The 22469-nt window shown below is 38.1% G+C and overlaps 1 protein-coding gene across 1 annotated transcript; it reads right to left on the bottom strand.

Annotated features, from left to right (window-relative positions):
• Window positions 1-20013: 20013 nt before the first annotated feature.
• LOC111144624 (chromosome unknown C8orf48 homolog) lies at window positions 20014-21939 on the bottom strand. Its single transcript, XM_022499016.1, has one exon. It carries the CDS (start codon window positions 21916-21918, stop codon window positions 21016-21018), a length of 903 nt encoding a protein of 300 aa, XP_022354724.1. The 5' UTR covers window positions 21919-21939; the 3' UTR covers window positions 20014-21015.
• Between the last annotated feature and the right edge of the window lie 530 nt (window positions 21940-22469).

Here is a 22469-nt window from a genome sequence, read left to right as displayed (position 1 = left end):
GTTAATTAAAATATGTACTTTTTTTAGATAGAATGTATAGCATATTTAATATACTACAATATAGTGCACACATAACTTTTATAGGCACTAAGAAACCAAAAAATTCTTTGACTCCCTTTATGGCAATATGTGCTTTATTGAAGGCTCTGAAACCGAACCTGCCATCTCTGAGGTATGCTGGTATACTTCTTGAGTGGAAATGTTGAGCCTCGTTGAGACATTTTAATTACTTCAGGTTTTAATTTCCCCTAAGAATTTCTTAATTTATTTCCTCTTACTTAAGGTTTCAATCAGCGAATTCTATTCAGTACATGCCGTAAGAGAGTTTGTAAATTAATTGTAAGGTTATCAGAGGAACAGGCACATCTCCTCACAGTACACTTACTTAAATACAAGTCCATAAAGAAATAATTGAGAATTACATGATTTGGAGCCCCTTACAGTCTGAATTTTTGGCACAACTCCCAACAGAAGAGAAGCATATATTTTTTTTATTACCTTCTAATGACAGGGCTTAAGGGTTCTTGAAATAGGGCCATCTGGGCCAGTGTCTCCAACTAATAAAACTGGGCAGTGCCTCTGGTTCAGGCGAGGCTTATTTGCAAATGGTGCACATCATGGGGGTGCTGAACATGATCAGAATGACTGGTAGGTCCATACCTCATACACACTGATACATACATAGTAAGTTCGAGATTTATTTTTCCTTTCTCAGCTACATATTGTACTTATTACATAAAGACATTTATAACGCTTTTCCTTTCTTCAGAATTGCACGAGCTATTCAAGGACCTTCACATGTCCCAATTTAGGATCAGATTGTCAAGGTCTACGAGAAAAGAGAGAGATTTTTATTGGAATAAATTTACATATAAATTGACTAGAATTAACATTGCAATATTGAGTCTTCTACTTCGTATACTTAGCATATGCATCCATTTATTTAGATCATTGTTAATGTCTCTCCATAGTGTTTTATAATTTTCTGGGTAAATTACTTCTACAACTTCTATAGTTTATTCCTAGATATTTATGTTCTTGGTCGATCTTTAGTTTCTGCCATCTTTATCAGTATTTGGCGATAAATTAATTTAAAAAGTTGAGATGTTCTCCATCTTTTTGGTATCTGGAGTATTTTGACTAATATAAAAATGTTAGTAAAAAAACCACCTGAGCCTAGCTTCTATTTTACTGATAAACAATTAACAAAAATTGCCCTATAGATCTTGATTTTATTGCATCTAACTCACTTTTAGTGATTTATTATTGTTCTAGGGTATTATTCTCTTTATCTGGATATATAAAATTATTGACATGAGATCAGCATAATTATTTGTATAATTCTTTATCTCTCCTGCTCTGGTGAATATATCTGTTTTATGACTTCAAATGTCATATTTTTCTTTTCTTTCTGTTTTGATCACACATGTCAAGGGAATTTTTATTATTAATATTTTATAGAGAAACATGCCTTTTCAATCCATATGCTTGTTTGTTTTCTAATTCACAATTTTTAAATGTCATCTGTATTAATTTATCTTGGCTACTTTTATTTTGCCTTGTTTTTGGTAATTAAGTTAAATGTTTAGTTTAACTTATTTTTAATTATATTTTAGTTACAGAAATAAAGTAACAATTTTCTCAGTGTAACTAAAACATGGATTATTTTTATATTTATATTGTATACAGAATTTCATATTTTCTTATCCAGAATAATTAGAATGTTAGTTTTGCAGCTATTCCCAGTGGCAAAAACATTATTTCCTAATTGTTTTTCAAAATTTCAGCACATTCATAGTGTGATGCAAAGCTGATATAATATATACAAATGTGTATTTTCATATTCAAATGTAAATTCATTAATGTTAGCTTATGAATTGAAGTAAAAGAATGATAACTCACTGGTATGTTTTATTTAGCCAAGAAAGTCTTTCTTCAAAGAACATAGGTGTTGAATATGTAAATAATAAAAGTGACCAAAGCAGAGCTACCGTGAGTGGGCTTAGCAGAGGTGAGGAGGGATGGGCTTGTCCAGTTCTCCCCTTGGCCTCCTCAGCAGAGAGCAGCACTTGAAAGGGTTATGATAAGCAGCATGCAGAAAACACTCTTATATTTGAAAAATCACATGAAGGGAAAAACAGTGAAGATTTAGTTGGATTTTGCTTTCTTTGTTATACTTCTCTGAAGGATCATAATTATTTTCATTTGACATTGTAATAATTCTAATTATACGTAAAAATCTGAACACTCAAGAAAGTTAGCTTCTCTGTAAAATGAGAAAATGGAAGCCTAGTGAGGTTTATTTAGACAAAGGCCAGACCACTGCTGATGGCAGAGTAAAATGAGTAGTCAGGCTCTTGATGCCTCTTTTCTTTTTCTATATAAACATTGTTAATTCCTGATAATTTATTCAAGTCTGCATTCCACACAAAGGTAGCAAAATTTAGTTGTCTTGTGGCTTTCTTATTCTATGTATGATGTAATTTCAAGTCTTGCATGTAGCAATTCAAATTAAAATAGGTCAGAATGTGTCTATAAGTGTTATTTTTTTTTTCTCAGTCTGTCTGTATAGTTATGAAGTGTATTTTGAGTAAGGACTTCCAAGGGAGCAAGATGTTGATTTTGAATAAAAATATCTTCCTCAAATATATATACCTCAAATATCATAATATAATTTCTCATGGCCTAGTCAATATCTCTCATGTTTATGCATAATGCAATTCCATTCAAGCTTTTATCCTCCATCACACACACACACACACACACACACACAACACACACACACACACACACACACACACACACGCGGTGATCTTTATCCTATTGTAGATATGTAAAATAAGAGTTCCTTATTTTAACTAAAAATAATGAAATATTTAAATTTATCAATATGCTGAAAAGTGTGGCCCAAAAAATAGGATGATGTTTTAGGAAAATTGTTGTAGTCTTAACATGGCATTAAAACTCATTCAAGTGGCCACAGTTAGCAATCTTAACAAACACTGTATGATTAATTCTCATAAGTAATGGGAGAAGCAAAGCAGATGGCCCAGTCACTTTTTATGTCATTCCTCTAGTTTGAAAATTGTCCAATGTCAGCTATAATAAAAACTTGAGATAAAGCTGGAAATACATCCATCTTTCATCTGATATTTCTTTCCAAATTAAGTGTGGGTAATTTGTTTCATCAAGTTCAAAAATAATGTCAATAAATTTGGTAAGAATTTTGGCTCCAATAATGCAAGTATAACAGTATTAAATATATGGCCAATAAAAGTCCAAGGGGGCATATAATATGGAAAATCTAAGTTTTCCTTGTCCTTGCTGGACTTCTTGTGAGGAACAAGATAGACCACTCTTCTCATCTGTCTTTCAAACAACTGAACATTGAAAAAAAGAAGAGAGTGTATTTTCATCTGAATTTGGAGGTCAGAGTTCTAGAAGCATGCTTTTGATCTGTACCCCACCCCACAGGGGAATTAGCAAGCATTTGAGACAGTAGAACAGTTACATAATTCTAAAACAGTTACCTCTGTAGGTAACAATTACTAAGACATTGGCTCTGGCAAATGTTTACTAAGTATTTCTTGAGCTTTAACTTAGCACAACCATTGTTTGTGTGAAGTGTTCCACCTGATTATTTTTAGCTTCATGATGCCAAGGTTTTGGGAGGAACCTGGAAGGAACTTTCATTTGAATGACTACCCTATATATCTCAATAAATATCCCTGTGCTCTCCTCTGCCTCCTTTCTGAGCTCATCGGCGATTGTGCCAAACCCACGTGGTCCTGAAAACCCCAACACTGCTCCTCTGCTCACCTTCTAAGAAGTTAAAGCATGTTCTTTCCCATGAGAGTGTCAACTAAGTTTAAGATCGAGCTTTAGGAATCTCTTTATCAAAATACTTGAGGAGGGTTGGGACCGGGCCACAGAATCTCTGTGGCAGAACCTGAAATTCAGAGACCCCTCCAGGCTGAAGGCACTTACCTCAAAGTGTGATGAGCCACAGCAGCTGAGAAGCTCTGCTGAGAAGGTCACCCTTCTGTCTTCAGACTGTTTCCAACCTCACCATTTTACTATTCCAGAGGACAATGTAATAATGACACGGAAGACCACGTATAAGAGTTCCTCATACTTTCTCTTCTCATCAAGGAACGAGGTTTGTGCAGAAACAGCCACCCAATCAGACTATAAAATGTGGTACTATTGAAATTATTCACTATTTTAACTAACCCCCACGAAGTCTTAAGTTTGCATCTCAAAAGAACCTACACAAAGTGGACCGTTTGTTATAGGTATGTTAAAAATATGTATTTATTTATTTTAAGGTTTATTTATTTATTTACTTATTTGAAAGAGACAAAGAGGGAGTGCACACAGTGGGGGGGGGGGGACAGAGGGAGAGAGAATCTTAAGGAGACTCCGCACTGAGCACAGAGCCCAACACAGGACTCGATCTCACCACCCTGAGATCATGACCTGAGCTGAAACCAAGTCAGACACTTAACTGACTGAGCCACCCAAACGCCCCTAGGTATATTAAGAATTTTAATTCAAGGGGCGCCTGGGTGGCTCAGTGGGTTAAAGCCTCTGCCTTCAGCTCAGGTCATGATCCCAGGGTCCTGGGATGGAGCCCCGCATCGGGCTCTCTGCTCAGCAGGGAGCCTGCTTCCCCCTCTCTCTGCCTGCCTCTCTGCCTACTTGTGATCTCTGTCTGTCAAATAAATAAATAAAATCTTCTAAAAAAAAAGAATATTTAATTCAGATATTTATTAAACTCATCAGATATATGTCTAGAAGATGCATATGTACATACATGTGAGGGTAGCATATATAAAAGGAAGAGATTTCTTAATGTTGTATTTTTCTAAGTCATTTTTGAGTGACATATTTAGAAACAAAAAGTCCAATGTCATAATGTGCCATGATCATAGGTTTCTCACAATATTTATTGAAATCATCTTATTTAGGCTAATTAAACATTTGTGAGTCTACAGAGAAAAAAGTACAGTTCTATATTTAAAGATTTTCTTTAAGATACTGAAATACAACAAACCATAGGCAACATTTGGCACTGTGTTAATGACACATAGTTTCACAATTAGTAATCTTTCTGTACTTGAGAGGATGTTTATGTTTAATATGTATCTCTAGTAGTTCCTAGCGTATCTTTCACCAAGATTTCTTCAACTCAACAAGAGTCAAAGCTGTTCAACAAAATCAGCGTATGTTTCATTTCTTCGATGATTGTAAAATATCTTTGAAGACTTCAAGATTAAAGATAAAATTTAATATTTATTTGATATTCATCTCATTCATTCAGGCTATTCAAAATGCCAAAAGTGGGACATTTCGATGCATTGTTCTTTATCAAAATTCCAAACACAAAAATGACTTTTGATGTACTAAAACATGTTGTTTCTCTTTACCTGTTATTTCCATTAGCCCAAGTATTCACTGACGTTGTTTTTGTAGCTAATATACTTTTATGAAAATGAACACATTTATAATAAAACAGTCAGGAGGATTGCCACCTGACATCTAGAACACTGCTCTCTTTCAAAAAGAACATGCTTGTGATTTTTACTAGAAAAAAAATTTTAAAGTTACTAAATGTGTCTTTGATTGGGGAAGGAGGGCAAAAAGCATCTCTATCATTTCTTTCTTAGTGATCTTAATGCCTATGACTGCGAAAGAAAAATGACAATTTCACCAATGACCTCTAGTCATTCCACTCAGATTCTCTACACGTTTGAAGAGATAGTGTCTGTGGTTCAGACTATACTATTTTTTCACTAATTTCAGAAATTAGGATATCTTTACAGATATATATAAAAGCCACAATAAAATAGGAATCAAAGACTGAGAGTAAATCTAGTAAATCTGAAAGGAGTTTTCATAGTGTACGAGATTATAAATTGACTTATACATACTGTGTTTGAAATTTTAAAATAAAATAATATAGGCGCCTGGGTGGCTCAGGGGGTTGAGCCTCTGCCCTCGGCTCAGGTCATAGTCACAGGGTCCTGGGATCAAGCCCCACATCGGGCTCTCTGCTTGGCGGAGAGCCTGCTTCCCCCTCTTTCTCTGCCTGCCTCTCTGCTTTACTGTGATCTCTGTCTGTCAAATAAATGAATAAAATCTTTTAAAAAAATTAAAAATTAAAAAAATAAAATAAAAGCAACCTGAAATTAGGTCATTGCTCCTAACTTGCTTGAAAATCTTCTGCAGTGTCTCTAGATTGCAAATACCTGTCTTGAAGGTGGTCAGAATATCATTTTGAAAAGACAATGATAAGAAAGTAAAGACCCTGGGTTTAGAAAAAAGGAAATGTATAATGGGTAATGAAAATGAGGGTTATAGATACTTAAGGAGAAGTATCGTGCAGAAAATTGAAGAGCTCTGTGAGGCATAGATTTGTGGAAATTCTCTCAAAATGCAGGGAAAGAGGGAGAAGTGACTTAGGAGAGAATGTGATACAATGTTAGGATAGACAGCAGTGAGAGAAGCAAGGAATTCAATTGTTCCCCCAAAATAAATTGGAAGATTGGCTATGGAATCGACAATTACATAAGACTCTTCTAAACTGAATACAGGCCTAAGTAAGCCATATTGCCCTAGGCAAAATCAATAAATGAGGCCTATACCTCAGAAGGTCATGAGGATTTTATTTAAGTCAGGAAGTCTTATATTTGGGCTTTGCGTTTATTTTTATTCAAGTTTTATTATTGTCATATGGTGAGAGGATTCTTACATGAGTATTTTCTCTCCATTTCTTGGCTTGCACTTTGTCACAATATGATGATTTCACCCTGGTGTACAACAATGTAACCATTATAAGCACACCCACATGGATAAAGTTCTTTGTCCCCAAGACAGCCTTTCATCGGGGATGTGCAGGACTGATTTCCTAGTCAATTTTTACTGTATCACTTCTAAGTCTAATAGCGGTAGGTCTGCTTTACTAAAATTGTCAAATCCAGTTCATCCCCTAGAAACCCACTTTGAAAAACCCAATTTTGCATCATCAGGAGGTGTTCCGTGACACTCTAAGAATAACCCCAGTGGTGCCTGGCTCACTTGGCTAAGTGTCCAATTCTTGGGTCAGCTCAGGTCTTGATCCCATGGGTCCTGAGATGGAGCCTGCAGTCTTGGGCTCCGAGCTCAACGGGGGGTCTGACTGAAGATTCTCTCCTCTGCCCCTCCCCACCCTCTCTCAATCTCAAATAAAGAAATAAACCATTAAAGAAAAATAAATAACTCTATTAGGTAAGTGACTTAAAACAACAAAAGGCTTATTTCGCATTAGACGGGCCTATCGCTGGCTTTGATGCTGACCCATCTCTCCAGCATCCAAGCTGTCCGGGAAGCCACTATGTAGAGCTGGCAAATTGGTAAAGAGCGAATCGATGCTTCGAGCTTCCATCCAGAAGGGAACACACATCACTTCCACTCAACACGTCACTGATGGGTGCAAATCAGATGGTCACACTCGGTTTCAGGGGAGCAAAGAATTGCAATCCTACCATGTGCCTAGAAGGAAAACTGGAAATAGCTGATGGACAGAACCAATGACTACCACATGTTCCCTGTTGAATTTCAGCAGTTAAATTCTCTGCTGCTCCTAAAGTGGGTGTGCTGATAAACACAACTAAAGGATCCAGGCATTTGGAATTAGGGATGCCAGATTCCCTCTCCAAAACACCTTCTCTTGGCCTGCTGCTCACAAAATTGATGGTGGCTCTTATTAAAAATCACATCCAACTGGAACATAGATTGGGTGAGGTACAGTAGGGAATACGGCAGTGAAATTCAGAAGAAATTTGAACAACTTCATTACCTCAGACCGTAATATCTTATTCATATGCTGAAGCTAAATCCCTTAAACAGAAGTAATAACAAATAGTACTCAGGCTTGGAATATTTGGGAGGAAAAGAGTGGGGGCATGAGGTTGTGACCCTGTTTAAAGGGCATGACTCAATAAGATTTCTGGGATTTCTGGACAAGCAACAGATTCAAACAGAATAATTGGGAAGCTGACATGTCCAAACCTGGTTAACAGATTGATCATTGCGTAGCCCTCCCCCGCAAAATCCCAAGGTCCCCAAAACTGTACTATTAGAAGCTGTAGTTTCAGGCAGTAGAGTCTTCTGCTGAATTTGCTCCCAGTGACCCTCTTACAAGTAGTACTCGGGAGACTTGAGAGAAATCTCCTTGGTGGGAAGAACCGCCCATGGCTGAAGGACTGACTAGCCATAGGTCACTTCATAGTTTCAACAAATGTCTGCTTACTTAAAAAAAAAAAAAACAAAAAACGCATTCCAGATAATTAAAGAGCTGAAGTTTTTTACAAATTTATAAAAATCGAGAAAAATACGTTAGTCAAAAACTGAAAAAAAAATGTATCTATTGGATGGAGAAGAAAATTTAAAAGAAAAAAAGCAACGAGTTTTGTAGTACCTTCAAAAACTAGTAAGTTTGAGGGGTACCTACGTGGCTCAGTTGGTTAAGCATCTGACTCTTGATTTCAGCTCAGGTCATGATCTCTGAGTGGTGAGATTGAGCCCAGTGTCGAGCTCCACACTGAGTGTGGAGCCTGCTTGGGATTATCCCTCTACCTCTCTCCCTTCCTCTCCCCATCCCCACTCTCTTAAAAAAGAATTTTTTTTTTTTTCAACAGAAACTATCCCTTATCTCTCTCAAAACAAAACAAACAAACAAAAAAGTTCAGTAGAAACTAATGAGTTTGACTACCAAAAAATGAGAAAGATATCAAAATATAAATGAAAGAGACAATGGGGGGAGAGAATTCAAGCATTGTAACAGTCTGTGTCTCTGAGGTATGAAAAGTTTTATAGTTTTAATAAAAAGTCATAGATCACTTAATAGAAAAAATAGGGGGAGGAAGCAGAATACTTGAATTAAAATATTCTAAAAGTCATTCCAAAAGTCAATACTTATCAGACCTTCTGCCCCACATAACTACTTTTTTTCATTCTGTGTGCTTGGTGTCCTTACTGTTTGGCTTCTGACTGTTGGATTACCCAGGGGCCTTATCCTTGGTTTCTTTCTCTATCAACAGGTGCTCCCTATGCGACCTCATCCAATTCTAAGGCTTTAATCCCCATATGTCAATGAATCAGTACCTGAGCTCTCCCTCCAAACTCCAGATATTTATATCAAACTGCTGATTTTAGCTCTCCACAGATATATTCCAAAGAAGCATGAATAAGTATTTGGGCTGAGAATGGTTAAGTTTTCTAAACTAACACCAGCCTGTTGTTTAGACAGATGAAGGATAGTCTGATGAAGAATATGGATCATGTGGCTAAAATACAAAGAAAAACTTGGCAAGGACGAGCTTTGGTATTTGACTTCTCACTGTGCACTAGCAACCCATAATTGTTATCAGATTCTGTTTTATGTTGAGTGGATATGGTCCAGAACTGTGAAAAATATCTTCTCTTATAGGAATGTGAGGGCAATCTGACTCCATCTATCACCTGGTCGACTGCCCCGGGGTAAAACTAGCTTGTTAGGCAGGTGACCCTCTCCTTTCTTACTAATCTCAAAACTATGTGCTTGGTCACAAAACAAAAGAACTTCCCTAATGTGGAGCAAAAGAGTAGCCATGACCCCTCCTGGCCCCCCATATTTCTCCTAGTCTAATAAATATCACTTAACCATGAAACCCAAGTCCATATCTTTAGTCTGTGAAAACAGCTGCTGAGATAGTCAAGTAGCCATAATTTCTGAATCATTGTACATTGAGCCAAAAGTTCAAGGTAAATGGTACCAAGATTTTTATTTGAACTTTTGTTTAATACTGTTTCTGTCATTTTTATGGAATATACTTTAATTTTACTGCTTTATTATCCAGTAAAATTGGGGGTTTTAAATATGCTATACCCCTAGGCTATATTTTTTTGTAGCACAGTGAATTTATATTTAATAGTCTTATGTTGGATGAACATGGCAATTATAATTTTTTACTGCCTGCAACTTTTATCTTTGTCTCTGCTCTCTTTCTCTGGCTCTCCACAACTGTGGAGTAAATATATTCACCTAGATGTCATACACAAAATTCAAAATAATGATTTCTTCATCATTATACCAAACCTCTCTCTTTTCTGGATTCTCTTTCTCTCTCTCGGGTAATCCGCAAAGTAGCTTAAGGTAAATAACATACTTGATACCAGTTTCTCTCTTTTAATCGACTGGTTGCCAAAATTTATCCATTCTATTATCTCCATTATTTTTCTATTTTCCATCTCTTTTCTCTGCTGTTACTTGATTTCAGACGCTTATAAATCATCAGTTAGTCTAGGACAATGACTCTGCAAAATGTAGTTGTAATTGGAAGAACTGGCATTTGAGCCAAAGATTTTAAAAATCTAAGGTCAAAGTTGTATCTGTATAATAAAGGTCAAGGATTTGGGATTTTAGTTTCCACACAACAGGAATGATGTTATCTAAGCAGTTTTAAAATATTAACCTGAAATTATATAGACATATTGGTTAAAAAAAAGCATACTGTAGTCAGAGAAGGAATGAAAAGGTTATTCTTATAATTAGGGCATGACTTGATAAGGGTCTAGCTATCACAGTTTTGGAGGGGAAATTTAAGGAAGAGGATGAATTAGTAAATTATCGACAGAAACTCGAAAGATTGGCTAGCATATTATTTTAGTTGTCTAATAGTTTTATTTAAATATCAACATATAAAAGACTTCATCTTTACTTCTTATGTAAGTAGGACCTACTGATTAAAGAACCAGCATTGTGGTTCACAACATTGCCCAGTTTCAGACATAAAGTCAGTACCACATCGCCCATCAAAATCAAACTATTTGTGATGTTCAAAGGTTCAGTTTTATGTTTGAAAAACACACCAGTGCTTTGAATTCTATAAAGCTCCTCAAACAAAAAAAAGGAACATACATGTCTCTTCCACATTTATCATTTTGTTCAGCAGAGTTTTGTTTGGAAAATGTCTACGATATCCAAAAACAAAGTTCCAGATGGAGGAGGTGAAAATAGACATATGTTCCAGCTGTCTTTAATCTCTCATTTCTTGGCTGTAGTTAAAATGAAACACGCCCTTTAAAAGACAGAATTGTCACTTCAAATGCGAGGGGTTCACGTAGTGGCCACTCACAGACTTCTGAATCTTCTAGTAATAATGATACCATGCTTGTACATTCTTGTGGTATATAGTGAACGCATTGGTGAGCACGCATGCGTGTGTATGTGTGTATAAACAATTTTCCTGAGTAGATCTTGTATTAGAGGTGGAATATCTACCTACATGTATTTCCAACACCCTGCTAGACACCCATAAAAATCTAAGTTTAAAACATCCCTGGGGTGCCTGAATGGTGTTGCTGGTTAAGCCTCTAACTCTTGGTTTCAGCGCAGGATGTGATTTCCCAGACATGAGATGGGGCTCTGTGCTCAGTGCAGAAGCTGCTTGGATTCTCTCTCTCCCTCTCCCTCTGCCCCTCCTGCTCCTGCTCTCTCTCTCACTCTCTAAAATAAAAAATAAGTCTTAACAAAAATTTCCTCTGTGTACTATTCTTAGCTTTGGCAGATTTCTGATTTCTGGTACCTTGGAGTGATCAAAACTAGGTAAGGAATAGTTTTTGTAGACTTCTACCTTGACAAGTCTTATGTGAGCAGTATCTCCAGGCATCTCAAACTCAGCGTATCCCGGTGGTAATGGAACTCTTCTGTACATGCACTGTGTCAGTAACAACATCCAGCTGTGATGCTGTATTATTGTTTTGCAAGATGTTACCATTGAAAGAAACTGGGTAAATGGTTCATCGGATCTCTCTGTACTATTTCTTAGAACTGCATTTGAATCTACAATTATCTCAAAGAAACAAATATGTTAAAAACTCAATTCGATGATTGTGCTCTCCCCCAAGAGAATAAACTTCTTTTATCTTTAATATCTGCTGATGACTCCAGCAGGTACCTGACAGGAGCATAGGCATCAACTTTGTGAGCCAAGGAACACACAAAAAATTGTCAGCAAACCACCAGAAACTAGGCGGGAGGCAGAGACATTCTCTCACACAGCCTTACTTCCTTTTTTCCCTAAAGAATCAATAGTTTGCTAAAGAATTAGTTAAGTTTATCTGTATGCCAATACTGTAAAATGAAAACATTAAATATCATATGGTGTTATCTTAAGGATGGCCGTTGCACAAATATTTTGTTTTGTTTTTGTCTTATCACTACTTCATTGTAGAAGAAAATCTCTCCAGAGATGGGCATTGTCACATCCTGATTTTGGAACATCTGTCATCCTAGAACAAAGTGTGATCACCTCTGGAGGCTGTAGGAATGTTTTTTCATTAAAAGATGAAGTTAAATGAATGGGTGCTTTCTCCAAACCTTCCTTCCTCTCATGGGGTTAGAATTTTTCCCATCTATTCTACCTACTACACACACCCACACACACACATGCACGTGTGCGCACACACACATATTGTTGTTGTTTTAATGTATTAAAATTTTTTCTAAGTGACTTTGATGTGTGTAATCCAACTTGCATGAAATACAGTACATCTTTTTTTTTTTTTTTTTTTTTAGATAGGAAGACAGAGATAAAACAAAACAAAAAAGAAGTTAAGGGGATGCCTGGGTGGCTCAGTGGGTTAAGCCTCTGCCTTCGGCTCAGGTCATGATCTCAGGGTCCTGGGATCAAGCCCTGCATTGGGCTCTCTGCTCAGAAGGGAGCCTGCTTCCCCCTCTCTCTCTGCCTGCCTCTCTGCCTGCTTGCGATCTCTGTCTGTCAAATAAATAAAAAACAAAAAGAAGAAGAAGAAGTAGTAGTGGTAGTTAAGGCAGAAAAGAGGGAGCTCAAAAAGGGAAATGGGCATTTAAAGGCCCAGCACCCCTGGTTAAATTATGGAAAATTATTTGTTAAGCTAATGACATCTGCATCTTTAACATTGTATTTGGAGGCAACATGGTCCTCACTTACAAATTTTACTTAAATCTATTTATGCTGTCATTTACAAATTGACCCATCTTGAATTGGGCCCTTATAACAAAGGGCTCTCAAATATGCTCAAATTGCAATACAACAGTCATTCCCTCTTCCTGCTCCCAGAGAATCATTCCCTGTAGAGACTTTAGCAAGCTTCTCTCATACTTCTCATACTTCCTAAAATTTCTGGACCACCCACAGAGTTTGGGTGGAGAGCTACCCTTCTCAGTTCCATGAGAATGGCAGTTGGGGACTGCAAACTGAGCTCTTCTGGAAACAGAGGTTCTCCCATGCCCTGAGCTTGCGAAGCTCCATATCCTTCTAAGGGTCATGGTGGTAGCGTTCTACCAGCTCAGCACAGTTACCACAGCGTCCTTGTTAAGCTAGAAATGTTAGCTACAGGACAGAGTGAAGTCTGGGCCCTTTGCAGTGTTCCACCTTCAGGAAAGGGTGTCTCTTCTGGCCTCAGACCTTGCCAGCTGATAGGTGCTGGAGGAGGTTACTCCTCGAAACAGAGGTTCTCCCATGCCCTGAGCTTGCGAAGCTCCATATCCTTCTAAGGGTCATGGTGGTAGCGTTCTACCAGCTCAGCACAGTTACCACAGCATCCTTGTTAAGCTAGAAATGTTAGCTACAGGACAGAGTGAAGTCTGGGCCCTTTGCAGTGTTCCACCTTCAGGAGAGGGTGTCTCTTCTGGCCTCAGACCTTGCCAGCTGATAGGTGCTGGAGGAGGTTACTCCTCTCTCTCGAACGCCGGGCTCTGTGGGAAGCCATTCAGGATCAAATGAGTGAACGGCAAAGGGAGTATGTACCCTTTATCGACTGCATCAAAACTACCCACAATGGACTTTACTGGAGAGTTGCTCCTTTTAATTCCTCAATCTGGACATGCTTGGTGAAGCCTGGGATCCAGGGGTCAGCCAGACTGGCTGAACTTCAGGCAGTCCTCTTACCCTGGCCAACAACTGGCCCCATCTGTGTGTGTTTACGGACCCTTGGTCCGTTGCCCGAGGCTCCACCAATGGTAGCCAGAGCAGTTACTCATCCAAAGTTTCTCACTTTGGCAAACGCAACTATGGGAATCTCTTGCCTCACAGAAGCTCAAAATGTAAATCAAGGTTACATATTAAAGCCACAATCCAGGCCTCACTTTATCCACTTTGGAGCTCTAGACGTTGTTACAAGTGACCATTTCACGTCTAAAAATACACAATGCTGGGCTCTTGAACAAGGCATTCAGTGGAACTTCCACTGTCCTCATCAGTCTCAGGCTCTGGGATTCATAGAGCATTATTATGGCATACTGTAGCAAGTCCAAATATAATTAAATGCAATATGGTGTATTTCCATCATCAGTAAGCTCTCGGGGTGGATTATAATAAAGAGTCTGATTCCATTTTTGATGTTTGACAGTCAAAACTTTCAGGGCCCACCCTTCTGCCCTGCATTTGGGCTAGCTAATAATAATAGCTAATAAGCCCAGGTGTTCCCTCTTTTGTTACTGGCAGGAAATTCAAACCATGCTAGTTCCAGGCCACAGGTGGGAATCCTCATCTCAGCTCCACTCTCTAATCACAAGAAAAGCCAAGCCAGTCTCACTTCCTTTCTTTCGAGCCATTTTCAGATCTGCTTGGGAGCCTGCCCTGTGTCCACCCGAGAAGCCCTCACTGTGTGAGTAATATGACTTTTCATCACCTCTCAGGCATTATGTGGGGTCATCAGTCTTGACATCCAAAGCAAATTTTTGGTAGGACAACCCACAGCCTACTTTCTCCTAAATGTTAGTTAATACCTCAACAAACAATGGGCTCAATGAAGCTAGGCTTTAGGATTATTTGAAGCACCCTGATAGAATTTTGCAATCTTCCCTGTAATTTGAGTGTGTTGCAAATTGGAAAATATCTGAATTCTCTATTCCAAAGGGTATTATCAACTAAAAATAGAAGTTCAGCTGTCTCTTCTGTTTCTTAAATTAACAATTTGTGTGTATAATTTTCATCTGTCAATTCCAGACAACGGGGAGAGCTCACACCTTCATAGAGCCATAATTCCTATTTCTTTGAAAGTTGTTTAACTGCGATGCTGCAGAAACAATTAAGTTACTATATTAGGTTTCAATGCAAAATAAACTAATACGTTTAAAATTAGAGGTATTCTGAGCTGGGTGTCCCAAACATTCCTAAACTGTTCTGAGATTGGAATTCGAATGACTCAGATGTTCAGAACTGAAGTTTCTTTTCTCTCAGTCTGGCACATCATTTACTTCTGTTTCAAGGATTTCATTACTAAAATGTGTTAAATGCATAGAGATTTGCAGATGCAGAATTTTTTTGATAAAAATTCTTGATGACAAAACAAACTAGATGCACATTTATGTAATTTGTATATTATAATTACATAAATTCCATATTTGTATAATCCTGTCCAAGTTGCTGGATACATTTTTAGTACATTGGGGAAATATGTGGTTTCTTAGCATCTGATCTGATGGACTTTCCTTTCCAGCTGTACTGGAATCTCTTGAGTATGGCTATAAAGAGCTTGGAAAAAGGATATTCATTCCTTTTGAATATATTCAGAGACAATAAAAAATTTTGTTCAAGTTTAGCAGCAAGAATTTTTACCACCCTTCAAAATTGCAGAAAGTCATGAATTATCTTTAAAATTAATAATTCAGATGATTTTTTTCTATCTGAAAATGTGGGTTCCAAAGAAATATTTGTATATTCTATACAATGAATGCTGTATTAATTAGTAACATACTTCTGGAAAGATGTCTTATCAAAAACATTCTGCTAATTTGCCACCAAGAAAATTTATGTATATTCATGACAAAAGGGAATCCAATCTATGGAAAGAGAAAAATTATAGGAAACAGCTACACAAAAGCGAAACATTGACAGAAAAGCATATGCCAGCAGATTGTCTCTTATTTTGGTGGAAAAGATATATTAAGTCTCATGGTTTTGACACACTTATTTTTTCATCCATGAAGTTTTGTTGAGCACTGTGCTGCTCAACTCTGCTAAGCACCATAGATATAATGCAGTCTTGGTACTTGAGATGCTCGCAGTCAAGTAAGAAAGAAAAACATATTATGACACAGTATCGTAATATGAATAGGATAGTAATGCTTTCGGAGCATAATTAATTCTGGTTAGTCATTGTTTTAAGGTTATGGGAGGAGTGCAACAAAGGTGAGTTTTTAGGCTAGGTCAAAAAGTACATCAAACCATATGATCACCTCAACAGATGCAGAAACAAAACAAAACAAAACCATTTGACAAGATCCAACATTTTTTTTAATGGCAAGACATTTGATCAATTTAGAAGGGAACTCCCTCCACATAAGAAGTCCATTTATAAGAAACTCACAACTAATATCATACTCAATGGTAAAAGACTGAAAGCTCTTGCTCTAAGACCTGGGACAAGACAAGCATGCCTGCTTTCTCTACTTCTATTCATTATAGTACTGGAAATTAGAGCCAGGAGAATTAGACAAGGGAAAAAGAAAGGCACCCAATTCAGAAAGAAGAAGTAAAATTTTCTCTGTTCATAGGAGACATAATCTTATAGCTAGGAAGCCTTAAAGAGTCAATTAAAACATGTTAAAGCAGATAAGTGAATTCAAGCAAACTTTCAGGATACTAAATTCAACATGCAAAAGTCAGTTGTACTTTTATGCACTAGTAGTGGACATCCAAAGTGAAACTGGATTGGAAAAAAATTCATTTACAATAGCAAATAAGGGAGTAAAATGCAGTACTTAGGAATAAATTAAATAATGGAATCACATAACTTACACAATGAAAACTATAAAACACTTCTTAAGAGAAATTAAAGAACTAAATTAATGGAAAGACATCTTGTGTATGGACTGGAAGATTTAACAGAGTTAAGATGACAATACTATCAAAGCAGTTTACAGATTCAATGTAATCCCTCTCAAAATTCTAATAACGCTTATGACAGAAATGGAAAAACCCCATCCTAAAACTTATATGGAATCTTCGAGACACTGAATAGCCAAAACAGTCTTCTTTTTTTTTTAAGATTTTATTTATTTATTTGTTGGGGGTGGGGAGGCGGGGGGAGGACAAGAGAGGGGTACAAGCTCCACAAACAGGAGAAGCAGCAGGCAGAGGGAAAGGCAGGCTCCCCACTGAGCAAGGACCCAGATGGATGTGGGACTTGATCCCAGGACCCTGGGATCATGACCTGAGCCAAAGGCAGACGCTTAACCAACTGAACTACCCAGGCATCCTGCCAAAACAGTCCTGAAAAAGTAACAGAGCTGAAGATTTCACACTCATCAATACTAACCACAAAGCAAAATGATGAAACATTGTGGCACAAACATAAGGGTAGACATATAGATCAACGGGATAGAACTTAGTGTCTAGAAAGAAAATCTCACACTTATGGTGAGCTGATTTTTGACAAGGGTGCCAAGACTATTTAATGGGGAAGACCAATCTCGTTAGTAATTGTGCTGGAAAACTCGATACCCACAAGCAAAAGAATGAATCCTTATTTCACACCATAAATTTAAAAAAAACTCAAAATGGATTAAAAACCAAAACCTAAGACCTAAGATCATAGAAAACTTAAAAGAAAACATAAGGACAGATCTACATGACCTTAGACTTGGCAATGGTTTCTTAAATATGACACCAAAAGCATAGACAACAAAAGAAAAAAATAGACAAATCTGACTTCATTAAAATTAAAAACTTTTATGCACCAAAGAACACTATCAAGAGACTGAAAAGGCAGCCCACAGAAAGGGAGAAAATATTTGCAACTCATATATCAGGCAAGGGTTTCATATCCAGAATATATAAATGACTCTTGCAAGTCAACAAAAGTCAAAACAACCCAACTTATAAAATAGGCAAAGGTCTTTGAATACTCATTGCTCCAAAGATGACACCCATATGGCCAAGAGGCACATGACAAGATGCTCAACCTCAGTAGCCAAATGCCAATCCAAAGCAAAGTAAGATGCCGGACACAGAGGAACAAACATTATGATTCCACTTACATGAATTATCTAGATAAGCAAATTCATAGACACAGAAAGTACATAGATGTTACCAGAGACTGGGAGGAGGAGAAAAGGGGTGGAGGGTGGTTATTGTTTAACAGATCTGGAGTTTGTGTTTGGGGTAAAGAGAAATTACTGCACAACATTATTAATGTAAATAATGCCACTGAATGGTACAATTAGCCATGGCTAAAATGGCAAATTTTATATACACATACATATTCTCACAGTGAAAAAAAGGTACAGAAGAGAGTACATCATAAATTATCTTTGGTGTTTCTATCTGCATAAATACTGGAAAGATAACAAACTAGTATAAGTGGCTACTTAAGAGTTAATATGAATAATCAGCTCATACACACTAATTTGGTTGTACTGGCTAAAACATAGGAATACTCTGTCCTGATTGATAAGTAGCCACTCCCCAGTTCCCTGACTTTCTTCTACCTCTGCTCTCATCCTGGGATACCTGATTATCCCATGATCCAGAAAGTAAAGAGTTAATCTGGCAGACGGGGCTCTTTCAGGCCCACATAGAAGAAGTGAGAGGATAACAGGGTAACCGGGAAACTGCACACTCAGACTTTTGACATCCTTCTGACAGTTTGAGTCATGCAACTGTACTACCTACTTACTATAATGAAATATAAAAAGTTAAGGAGTAGACCAACTATAAAAGACAAGAGAATCTGAGCAATACAAATGCATACTTGTAAAATATTGGCAGGAAGAACAGGAGAGCCCAGGAAAGTGCAAGTTTTATGGAGGGGCTTAAACATGGGGGGATTGGGATAGGCATGGAGGATGAGATTAGACAGGTAAACGTGGGCCAAATATGAAGGAACATCTATGTAGCATTAATTAATTCAAGCTATTTTTTTTAAGATTTTATTTATTTATTTGACAGATAGAGATCACAAGTAGACAGAGAGGCAGGCAGAGAGAGAGGAGGAAGCAGGATCCCCGCCGAGCAGAGAGCCCGACATGGGGCTCGATCCCAGGACCCTGAGACCATGACCTGAGCTGAAGGCAGAGGCTTAACCCACTGAGCCACCCAGGTGCCCCAATTCAAGCTATTTCTATTGCACTGATGAATCATTATTTTTTTTAATCAAGGGAATAACTTGAACAGGTCTGTGTGTTAGAAATATAGTTACGACAACTGCGTAGGTGATGGAGTGAAGAGGAGAGAAGCCAGGAGTGAGAGTGCTGAGATGATGAGGAAAGTGGTAACAAGATGGAAATAAGTCATGGTCAGAAGAATGATCCAGTGGTCTTGCTGAAAAAGTTAGCTTGGGAGTTGTTAATAAAAAAGAGCAGGAACAAGTAATGACTCTTAGATTTCTAGCTTAGTTTACAGAGGGGGTGGATTATGACCTTTAATGGGGAATTCTAAATGGGAAATTATTCAGAATTTTGATTACGTGAAATGGGAATATATTGAGATGGCAAAGATAAAGCATGATGTAATGTGGATTTCAAATAAAAAGTTATTATGAAAATGGTAATGTTTTTCATTTTATTTAGGAATGACTAAGAGGAAATATGCTAAGTTCTACAGGACAAAACAGTATCTTTGTACATAAATGAAAGTCTAAACCCAAAGAGTATTATTGGAATATGATACAATAACTATTTTGTGCTGTTTTTTACAAATTTATTTTTGACTGTGATAGCTTAGGTGTTAGACATGCAGAAAAATGACCTCCAGGTACTGTCACTAATTCTAGGATTTATATTTTTATAGAAAAATAACAAATAGGACTTCTCAAAATGGTATCTCAAAATGCCATCTAACACTTTTTCCCAATAAATGTATTTTCAAAATACCATGGTGTTCTTGAGGGGGTAATATTATTTCATCAGATGAACAAGAAGAGTTCCATAAAATCTTTATGAAGAAAATGACTTTTTAGAGCACTTGCAGCAAGCATTCTTCCCTCACTTCTGTATCTACCTCCAGCTACCCCCTTTCTCCCCACACAGATGAACTTCTAGGATTAGTGCGCATTCATAGGCCTCACCTCCTTACCTTACATTTATTCCTCGATCCACTTTGCCTGATTTCCATAAGTGAAGTGTCTGTTGCTAAGGTCAACAGAGCCCAACAGGTAAGGCTAAGGAAATTGTCTCACAGGAACTCTCTGCTGCATTAGCATACTTAGCCCGTCCTTTCTGGAATGTTCTTTCTTTGATCTCTGTTAACACTATGGCTTCCTTTATCCTTCTGTGGTCATTTTTCTCAACCTCCTTTGTTGGCTTATTCTCTTCCATCCAGCCATTAGTTGCTGGATTTCTCAGGAGCTGCTCATAACCTCCCCTCTTTCACTCCACTCCTTCTAGAAAAGTTTACCATATCTTTGATTTCAATTTCCAACTATAGGTCAGTGATTCCACGCCACGCTTTATTTCAAATCTAGGCGCGACCTTTTCTCTTGACTGCAAGCACAAATAACCAGCCATTTCCCAACCTCTCAATGTAAATGTCTTAAATATACCTTAAACTAACCATGCTCAGATAATCACACTCTTAATCACTACCATCAAACAAGATCCTTTTCCAATGTTCCTTTAATGATATTTTTCATCCAAGTGCACAAGTCAGAAATTTAGTAACATTCTCAACATTTACCTTTTATTAAATCCCATATCCATTTCTTCACCAAAGATTGTTAATTATTACCTCCTAAGTATCTCTTACATCTCTGTACTTCTATCTGTATTGTCAAACCCTAGTCTAAGCCACCAACATCTCTCTCCTGGATTGTTTCAAACATTTTGTAGTATACCAACTACAGTGTTGCCATCTATAACAATAACAATAACAATAATAATAATAAACATGATGGAGAGTTTTTAGCCCACATAGCTGTGAAGGAAGCATAGTCAAGTCTTAAATTAGTTTCCCAAGTACCTGTAAAAATGATGATTATTCAAATACACAACAGAAACATTTATCCACATTACACATTATCATTGGTAAACACCATCTCCTGTTTGGATAGAGTAGGTGGCTTGGTCAAGCAGCAGAGAAAGGGTGAGTGACAAGTGCTTTTTTCATTCTGCCGCATCTGCTCTCTATCTGACCTTTCAAAACTATAGTATCTGATCTGACTTTGCTCATTCAGTCTTTTCCAGATTATTTTGGGGTCATCTGAAAGCCTAGGAAAACCCTCCTGATGTGCATCTCCAATACGGGTAAGAAAGTCTTTGGTATAAAGATGTCTGTCTATCTTCTCTTGGAGTAGTAGGGACTCTAGCAAAGTCTTCTTCTGTCGCAGAAAGGCAGATTGGGCCAGTTCTGCTCTTTTTCTGTTGCAGAGGGGACAACAAGAAGAAATGTGTTGCTTAGCTGTCGCCACCTGTTTTGGTGTTGTCCTCATGTTTTTTAGGTAGATTCTGTTCAAAAGTTCATCAGGAACGGCACAGTTTAAGGCATCTTTCTCTGAAACCTCTGCATCCAATCTAAGCTGTAGCCTTTTACGTCTGCTGCCCTTTTTCTCCTTGGAGTTTGCTCTGTGATGGATCAGGTTGATTTTAATGTCACAAAAAGACTGCAGGGCATTCAGTTCTTCATCAGACACCCGAGTGGTTTCTGTTTGAAGTTTAGTGTCTGACTGGTGCTTTCCAGAGTTCATTTCTTTGCCCTTGAGATGGTTGATCCATTTTCTACTGAATTTCTTTTCATTATTTTGGCAGTCTGAAAGCTCAGATTGTCTGTCTCGATACTCCAAGCGTGTAGTGGTCTTTCCACTCCCAGATGTGCTCCCAGAGGTATGGGACCAGGGCTGCAGTCCTCCGGAAGAGCTGAAAGAACTGGAACTCTGGACCTCATCAGTAAAGGTCCCATCAGAAAGGTCTCCCATAGCCCTGATGTCCGTTTGGGCCAGTTCCCCTTGCTCTCCTCAATTCCCAGGCTTCTAGGCGAATGGCTATCACTTTGCATCATTCTGGGCTCCTCATCTGCTCTGCCCTTATTAAGACGGGCTCAGGCACTGGTCACAAGGGAGTCCACAGGGGTGGGTCTCACAGCAGGCAGCTCTGCAAGGATCCGCTTCCGGGCTACGGCTCCCCGGCTGCCTTGGCAACGAGGCTGGGCTTGCGCAGTGGGTGCCAGCGCTGAGCTCCTCCTCTTTCCCCGCCCCCTCCAGTGTAGACTGCCTGATCCCAGACAGCTCGCTGGGTTTGCAAAGCGCAGGCTCCGTAGTCTCTGTGGCGGCTCCTCCTTAGTGCTATTTTAAGTACAAAGTCTAACGATTCATGAGAGAAGCTAGCAAACTGCATTTCTTCAGGGATCTAACGAGCGTACGTGTGTTAGGCCAATGAGCCCAGGCGACCTCTAATTCGAGAATGTATGTCCCGCCGTCCCCCCGCCCCAATAAAGCTGGTCAAAAAGCGCAGCAAAAATCCATCTGCG

Source organism: Enhydra lutris, unplaced genomic scaffold (assembly GCF_002288905.1).
Source record: "Enhydra lutris kenyoni isolate GAN:26980312 unplaced genomic scaffold, ASM228890v2 scaffoldscaffold11, whole genome shotgun sequence".
Classification (NCBI taxonomy): Eukaryota; Metazoa; Chordata; class Mammalia; order Carnivora; family Mustelidae; genus Enhydra; species Enhydra lutris.
The sequence above is the reverse complement of the archived record's forward strand: the minus strand, read 5'-3'. Positions and strand labels throughout refer to the sequence as shown.